Source organism: Stegastes partitus, unplaced genomic scaffold (genome assembly GCF_000690725.1).
Source record: "Stegastes partitus isolate 25-593 unplaced genomic scaffold, Stegastes_partitus-1.0.2 Scaffold1781, whole genome shotgun sequence".
NCBI classification, from domain to species: Eukaryota; Metazoa; Chordata; class Actinopteri; family Pomacentridae; genus Stegastes; species Stegastes partitus.
In genome coordinates this window covers 86637-95797 of record NW_007579512.1, presented here as the reverse complement: position 1 = coordinate 95797, position 9161 = coordinate 86637, and the positions used below count along the sequence as shown (strand labels likewise).

The 9161-nt window shown below is 40.5% G+C and overlaps 1 protein-coding gene across 4 annotated transcripts in view; it reads left to right on the top strand.

The window, feature by feature from the left end:
* Positions 1 to 9161, top strand: part of zfr (zinc finger RNA binding protein) — a 34823-nt gene that overhangs the window by 3536 nt on the left and 22126 nt on the right. For 3 of the 4 annotated variants that reach the window (XR_521006.1, XM_008302236.1, XM_008302238.1), the window contains exons 3-6: positions 3039 to 3318; positions 3815 to 3953; positions 7403 to 7621; positions 8792 to 9033. Coding sequence is in view for 3 of the 4 variants with exons in the window: in XM_008302236.1 (XP_008300458.1) it covers positions 3039 to 3318; positions 3815 to 3953; positions 7403 to 7621; positions 8792 to 9033 (880 nt within the window). In the remaining variant the exon portion in view is untranslated. The remainder of the gene's footprint in view (positions 1 to 3038; positions 3319 to 3814; positions 3954 to 7402; positions 7622 to 8791; positions 9034 to 9161) is intronic. The other variant, XM_008302237.1, reaches the window with a different exon arrangement.

The window sequence follows — 9161 nt, the reverse complement described above, 5'->3', positions numbered from 1 at the left end:
AGTAATTCTAGCTCAATTCTAGCTGTAAAATCTTATTAAGAAAAAGTCAGAGATATTTTCTTAAAATTAGACAAATTTTCTTAAGCAAAAACTTGCTTGTCAAGATAATTTTACTTTTTAGACAAAAAATAAGAACAATTTCCCAGAAACAAGACTTTTTTACTTTCTTAAAAATCCTTTTTTGCAGTGTGGATATAACTACACCATGAGGACAGACGAACATTTCAAGCAATTCTCTGAAAACAGTACTGAAAAGCATGTCGGGGGTTAATGTAAGAATTTCCAAGTCACTGAATGGCCCTTAGAGTACAATCAAATTTATTAATTAAAAAACTGGAAGCTATGTGGCACATGTGTAAGTCTGGCTGAAGCAGACCGTCCTCAAAAACTGAGTGAATGCATGAAAGAGACTAGTGAGGGAGACCAACAAGACATATGTGACTCCTGATGAGTCGCTAGCTTCAGCGGCTGAGGTGGAAGAGACAATGCATGCAAACAACTTTTGCCCGGGTTCCTCACCAATCAAAGCTGTATTGTAAAGTGGCAAAGAGAAATCCTCTGTTGAAAAAAGTTGGACTATACCTCACCGAAAGGCAATCAGAGACTCTGAAGTCAACTGTGAATAAGTTGTGGTTTTTGTTTTGTTTTTGTTTTTTGGTGTGAGTCCAAAATTGAGTTTTTTGGCCTTCACACAAAACACCAAACAATTTCAAACACACCATCACCGCAATGAAGAATGATAGTTGCAGCATCATGATGTGAAGAACCTTCCGTAGCTAGGAATTCTGGGCCCCCAGAAAGAATATCGTCATGGCCCCTCCACCCCAAGACTGTTGCAACTTTTTTTTTTTTTTTTTGCATTTATTGCACCTGTGTTGTGCATTATGTTTTTCAGTGTTTTTCTCAGTGCCTGATGTAATGCACGTAATGTGTTTTCTGTTTTACAAAGTGGTAGTATAATTATTATGCATTATTTGTCTAATTTCTGATTCACACGCTATAGTGCTGATAACTCATTATTATCACTTTGCTCGTCGCGCGCATATATTCCAACGAAGAAGAACGAACCGTGAACTAAACCATTTTGGAGGAGAGGAGGTAATTGGAATGATTAAAACTAAAATATTATGCGACTTTGTTTGAGCTCACATGCATTAGTAATATTTATATATATATCTATATATATACACACATGATCATTTAGTCATAGAGCCTACTGGGGTGCGTATGGGCCCTAATGGGCTGTGGGCCCCTAGAATCGTTCCCTCCTTTCCCCCCTAAACGACAGCGCTGCCGCTGATTGAGACCTGTACAGGCAAGCTCAATGCTGTAGTTGCAGCCAAAAACAAAAAAGTCAAAAGTGTGTTGTTACACACATTGATAAAGATCTCTCCAAGACTACAACAGCCACCTCAGAAGTAAAAACGGCACAGCAGTGACTCCACTTCCTGAGGATCTTCAGAAAAAACAACCTGCAGGAAAAGCTACTCGCATCATTTTACTGCTGCTCTGTCAAGTTCTATCAAGAGTGTGCTGGCGTACTGTATCACTATATGGTTCTGTAGCTGCTCAGCAGCAGACAGGAGAGCCCTCCAGAGGTGAACATTGCCCAGAAGATCATCGGCTGCTCACTGCCTCATTTGGAGGACTTGTTCAGCTCTCGCTACCTCAGTAGAGCAGCACACTTTCTGATGAACCAATCCCATCCTGGACACCATCTGTTTGACCCACTGCCCATAAGAAAACTAAACACTAGCAAACATTCACACTAGCTTTCTGGACTTGAATGTCTACCAGCAATTTACTCGCTGTTATATTTACAAAATCTAGAAATATTTGCACATATCTACACCTTCGTCTCATAAACATTTCTATTTATGTACTGAGCATGTACATATGTTTACATGCACCTTCACCTTGTATGTACTTTTTGCACCACATTTAAGCCATTACATTTTTGTATATGTTATTAAACCATATGAGCCATTCTTACAACAGTAAGCTATATCATTGTTTTCATGTTTCCACATCCACATGTACATTGTTATTTTCTAGTATGTTTTATATTTACACATTTCTACCAGTACTTTAAAACTCCTGTCTGGTTGTGTGACTGAGCAATAACAGTAAATGAATTCTAATCTTTGATCACAGTGGGACTACAATGCAACGATTCTGAGAGCCTTAGTTTCTGGCCTCTTTAAAACCTACAGACACACTGAGTGACTTTTCCATGTCTACATGTAGTAATCTACAATTGTATATCTCCTTTCTACCTTAGTGGTACTCAAAGCATTTTACAATGCATTTCCCATTCACCCATTCACACACATTCATACACCAGCAGACCTGCCATTAGGAGCAACATGGGGTTCAGTGTCAGACTGCAAACCTTGCATTCAGTGGACAACCTGCTCTACCACCTGAGCCACATGTGCTATCAATCCAATGAAGCATAGCCATAGACTGGAAAATAGCCAAATAAGCAGAACAATTCGGAAATATTTGAAGAATCAATGTGGATCAATCTGAAAAAGAAGAAAAAGTTAAAGTTAAAAAAACAAAGCTAATGCAACAAAATACACACGTCTCAAAAAAATAAATAAATAAATAAAGGTAAAAATGTATGTTTAAGTACTTAACATGCAGTGCACACTAAGTGATTATGTCACCAGTAGTCAAAGATTATTTTCCAGATACAGCAGTTCCCAGTACACACAGATACCTGTTAGTACATTTGACATTATTTCACCTGCTGAAAAGTGGTTTAGCGACACTACTTGTCCTCTAAGACCACTGCTAGCCTTCTTTCGACAGGAATTTTGGTGTTTGGAGCATTAGATTCTTTATTTAACAAGGTCTACATCTGTGGTAAAGTTTATGTGAAAGCTTTTGCGTTTCTCAGTTAACACTCATGTATTGATGCTAGTGTTAGTCAGAAAACAGCCTTAAGGTTTTCAGTGAATCTCAAGACTCCTCAACTTCAGGTGGGGACTGTCCAGCCAACCTCTGACATTGTCTGTTTCTTGCCTTACCAGCCAGCAGCCAGCAGCCGGGGTAGCATACACACATCCTACTACTGTGGCCAGTTACACAGTTCATCAAGCACCTGTGGCGGCACACACTGTGGCAGCAGCCTATGCCCCCACTGCAGCTACAGTAGCTGTAGCTAGGCCTGCGCCAGTTGCTGTGGCAGCTGCCACTGCTGCAGCTTATGGAGGATACCAGCCAACCCATGCTGCCACTGACTATGGCTACCCTCAGCGCCAGCCTGAAGTCCCTCCACCACCACCACCAGTCACCTCACAGAACTACCAGGTAAACTGCAAGTTTTTTGTTTGCTACTCAGATTACGGAACAAATCTTGTTTTTTCCATTATAGTAACTTTCTTAATAGTCACTCTTGGTTTGCATTATCATTTGTAATGATGGGATGGGGAGCAGATTTGCTGCCTTCATACAGGTGCCATACAGATTTCCAATAATTTACTCCTATTTCAAATTTCAGCAAACAGCTGTCAGCTGAACCACACAAGCTATATGTAGGATAGGGAGTCCAAAGCATAATGTGCAAAATGTTGTAAGTGATTGAGAAATGTAAGTGTTATCAACAAGCTGTTTAGCAGCTAGCCTATTTAATTGAATTTTGTCTTGAAACGGAGGCTAATTTGACCTTTCTTTTTTTTTAAAAAAAAATGTTTTGTGAAATTTTTTGTTTTGTTTATTGTCACTACACAATTATATAGAGACACAGCCATAGATGGCTGCAGAAGCCACCAACTCTAATAGTGTGGTTTGCCATTTGGTTTTGCAGGACTCTTACTCCTATGTACGGTCTACGGCTCCAGCAGTAGCTTATGACAGTAAGCAATACTATCAACAGCCCACTGCTACTGCCGCCGTTGCTGCCGCACAGCCACAACCCAGCGTGGCAGATTCCTACTACCAGACAGGTATGCTAAATCCACACTCTGTTCAATTACATATACCCCCCTTCAAACAACAAATGTGTTTCTGTGTTTGACCTGCATTGGATTCACTTGTATGAGACAGTTGTCACTAGGGATGGGCATAATTAGGACTTTAAATAAACAACCACACTTACTGATACTGCTTTTCGATCAGGTACCCCAAAAGGACTTTTATTGGTAATTTTTGTTCATTTTTAAGAGAATGTGAAAATTAAGAGCGCAATTAACATTGTTTTATTCTATCTGTTCTTTCCACATATAGAAAGGACAAGTTATAGACCACCCAGAACTGTTGAATAATATGGCTGCAGCACTCTTTAATCTCACTGCCACTCTTTGGTTATGTGCTTCATGTAGCAGTGGCTTCTTTTGTGACAATTTTCTGTAAATAGTAATGCATAATGTACCTTGGTTTCTATGTTAAATACACGTATGCTATAATTTTTTTCTACATGTTTCTGGGAAGAGACAGCAATAAGTAGCTTTTCTGTTAATTCATTAAGGAAAATGTGGTTGCTTCCATAACATGGAATGCATATACCATATGTAGGCATTCATATTTTCTCTTGTGTTTATATGGGTATAATTACTTACATCCTTATGTTTAGGACATTCACATAAGCACTTTACAGTAAATCACTATTCATCAATACATGCAACTGCTCAATTTAGGCCAAGAAGCAACGCTGCTCAAAAATGCAAAATAAACAAGATATCCAGTTGCATTCAACAAAACATTTTATCACAGAATATATCCACAGAGAGGGTAGAAAAGCTGAAAGCAAAGATGTGTAAATGCCTCTGTAGTTTTGCACACTGAAAGCTGGTACAATTGTGTCCCACCAGTAGCACCACAGTGGTGGAAAACAGTACTTTTATAATTTCAGTGTACTGCAGTATGTACGCTTAGTAATGAGGTCTTCTCGGGAAAAACGGAGCGCACCTACGTGCGTGGTTTACTCCGCTCATAGAAAAGACCGTACGAGAAAAAATCACTTGGTTTCTTCTTGGACAAATCTGACATTAGAACGCCCTTGTTTCCTCTTTTTAAAGTCATTTTTGGTCATGCACCGATCTAAGCCACAACAGCAGCTACCACAGCCTGCTATGTGGGGCATTCAGGAAACCTCGTAAACTGTCTCTCGATCGGAAAATGTTCAGCAAGTCATATGTTTTTCCTGTGACAAGGGGGGGGGAGTGCGACCAAATGAGAAACTTGGTCCCACTGGTTAAAAAAAACGAGAAGTCTGGAGTCCTGTGTGGACTTCCATGTGGCGCGAGCGTTGTTCGGTAAACGACTACGTATGCAGTGACGTATGGCATGGCTCTAACTTGGCTTCTTGCTGATGGAACCGATTCTTTGGAGGTGCCAAATTGGAACCAACTGAGCACTGGCACTAGCGCCGGCATGGAACTGGCATCTGGTTCTTTTTGGTGGAAAAGGGGTAAATGAGTGGAGTTACTGGCAAAACATTATTTATGCAGTCCTCTGATGCCCATTAACGTTAAATCACATTTTTCTCTACTCCATTATTTACTTTGCCATGAAGTCGTGACTCATATGAGCCAAAATAAAAGCCAGAGACACCTTTCGCAGATGTCAAAACATGTCATCTTTGATAGTGTTGGACCATTTGTGACCATTTTATATGTAAAATGCAACTCTAATGTTACTTCATAACAACACACACAGTGAGTTGCAGTTACAGCCTGTGTCACCTTATAGTATTTGCTGACAAAGTAAAACTACGAGTGACATGACATCATGACAGTTGCTGAAGACAGACAGCAGTGTTAATCATTTGAATGTTTTGGGCCTGCACTGAATAAACCCCCTCCTCTCTGCGTTCACATCGCTGCTCCTTAATGCGCCTCAACACGCAGCTGATGGAGTGATGAACAGTCATTCTGTTGTCTCAAATATTTTGTACACTTACTTTATTTCTGCAGTTACTTACTGGCTTTAGGCTGTTAGCTAATGCTATGCTAGGTTGGCATAACTACAGCGATGGTATTGCTAACATAAACAGACACTTAAGCTAGGTTAGCTCAACTTTAGCAATACAACGTAAATGAAAAGCATGACTGACGCAACGAAGCACGCGTCAGTCCTCATGACACATGGCAAAGAGCGTTAAAGTGAAACAAGAGACATGTTGAGTCATTGTTAATGTCACAATGTCGTTATGAACTTACCTGTCAGTTGCTCCGCCCAGCCCACTCCTGTATTGTTGCCTGGATGTAGCTTACTCCTGTACTACTGAGAAGACAGCGGTGAGGACTGAGGACTGAATGGAGTCAGAGCTTCATCTAAAAAGGACAGCATTCTGCGCCACTGTGACACTTACTAGCGTTAACTGTTTTATGAGAAAATAAGAATATATCGACATTTAATTGGCAAAACTCTGGCCAATGATGATTATTTTGAAAGGGGCTATAATCGGCCAGTTGATAAATTGGTCGGGCCCTAATTCTGACTGCAGTCACAGCTTTAGCAGCTGTGCTACACACAGCCAAGGCACAGTTGGTTACTCTGCAGAGGGAATGGCTGTATGCAGCCTGTGACTTGCAGCTCTTCATCTGCAGAATCTGTAGAAAATGACCATTTATGGTTTATTAAAAATGTACCTTTCAGCAGTCACTTATCCGTCAGCACCAAACACAGAGACAATGCATTGAATTTCTAGTGTCTGCTGCTGTCTTTTTCCCTGGCATTTAGGGGCCTAATGTTTTATAAAGAGATTAACAGCAAATCACTTTCCCCAGGCTTCATGTATCTTGAAGAGGGACTGGATTCGGCAGGATTTATGCACCATCGTTTTTGAACCAGTCTTTCCTATTCTCCCTCCCAGATCAGTTCTGGCAGTTAACCCTCACCAAAAGGGTTTTTACAAGCCAAACATGGGCAAGTGACGTTGTCATTCACTGTCCCCCAGCTCTCGCCAGCAGCAGTCTAGTGGAAGCAGTTGTACCCAGAGTTGCAGCCACCATAAGGCTGGACCTCACCAATAGCTTTTGTCTGCAGAGCCCATGTGACACCTAAATTGTTTATCTTTAACTTAGGTGAACTTTACTTAGTTACCTCAGGGAATTTTGTGTAGTGTATACCCTCAGCTTTGAACACGAATACGAATCATCCAAGTGTCATAGCTTCAGTGATGTTGCTCTGGAAGTTCTTGGTTCTTCTTTGTACATGTGAATAAAAGGAACAGCAGTTGGTTTTAGTTTTTCACTTCCTCATCTGACACTGTTTCCCACACAGCTGAAATAGACATTGTAGACTCTGATGTTGTCTTGGACATCTGCAGCTGTGCTCTTGCAAGTATTCAGTGTGAGAGTGATGGAAAGACCAAACCTGGTCAGGTGGAACTTGAGAATTTGTACTGTACAAATACATTAAAAACACTGTGTATATCCACTATGTTTTCTAGCCCCCAAACCAGGATATAGCCAGGGGGTAACATCATACACCCAGAGCCAGCAGACTCGTCAGGTGACTGTGATAAAGCCAGCTGCTCCTAGTCCAGCCTCATCCACTTTCTCCATCTACCCAGTGACCTCTACTGTCCAGCCAGTGGCAGCTGCAGCCTCTGTTGTCCCTTCTTATTCCCAAAGCCCAACATACAGCACAAATGCTGTCACCTACTCTGGTAAGCTTTGACACCAAATTGATTGCTGCTTGAAGTTGTATAACAGATGGATTTCAGAGAACCACAAGTTATTTTTGCTCTTAAGTGTGTGTAGCCATGTCAGTAAGTACATAATACCTCTGGATTCTGACATCTCAAAGCACATCAGTGAGAACTGGACTTGCATTAGAAAACAAATGGAGTACACCCCTTAGTGATTTTACTTGAATGCCAAGTGACTCAAAATTGTAAAACCTTACAGTAATTGCATTTCACACTCAAAGTGAAGCACAGGACATTGGTGCATCAGCATATCTGAGTATGGATAACTGTTTTGAGCAGAGCTTAAAGTTGAAAGACCACACTATTTACTAAATGTTGGAAAGTAACAAAATGTGTACTGTACTCGTCACCTTAATACAATTTTTAACTTTTGTATACTGTAAATACTTGTGAATTTTGATATTGAACGACTCTTGGACACAGCTCTATGGAGGAATTTCAACACACCTGGCCATGAGACATGTAATTAGCCTGCTTAATTAAACATCTCATGTCATTCATATTAGACAATGACATCTAATGTGATTCAAATTAATTTCATTATAAAGAATCTAGGTCTGGGTCTAGGCTAAAGTTAACTCAGTGGAGACATTCATGTTCAAGGTAAACATAAGTCATGAAAATTGCATTAATCGTGGACATCTGTTGCTCAAAATGTCTTTGAAACCTGATAGGTTTTTGAAATTAAATTATATTTAATATATTAATATAAATGACTATTTCCTTCATTTGCCTTCCAATGCTAGTAGGAGGGATGGCAAGGTTTGTCTGTTGTCTATTTTATGTTTAAATATGAAATGTCTCACCAGCCATCCACTGAAATACCAGGAAATTTGGCACACCCAGTCACGCTCCAAACAGGACAAACTGTAAAACTCTGGTGATGCTGTGGCTCTTTTGTTTTAATCCAGTGCTTGGATTTATGACCAGATACCAGCAAAACTGGCATTTCATCAGGCCTGCCATAGTGTTTATTGTTAATTTGTGTTTTATCAAATGTTAACCTTTTGAAGTCAGACTGAATGTAGTTGACATTATGCACAAAATCTCATGAACCCTTGTGAAAAGGTTTTAAATTAACAGTGTAGTATGTCACTTTCACATAGGTATTTGTTTAATCTATTTCAGGAACCTCATACTCTGGCTATGAAGCAGCAGTTTACTCAGCAGCTTCCAGCTACTACCAGCAGCAGCAACAGCAGCAGCAGAAACAGGCAGTAGCAGCTGTTGCAGCAACAGCAGCATGGACCGGGAACACTTTCACCAAGAAACCCCCCTTTCAGAGTAAGCAGTTGCGACCCAAGCAGCCGCCCAAACCACCTCAGATCCACTATTGTGATGTTTGCAAGATCAGCTGTGCTGGCCCACAGGTGAGTTCAATGTAGCCCATAGTGAGACAATAAGCGTTAAGCACACCCACAGAGTTTGTGCCACAAATTTTGTGGAAGGTGACTACTGGCATTTGTCCAGTATGTGCAATGTACAGTCACCATGGTTT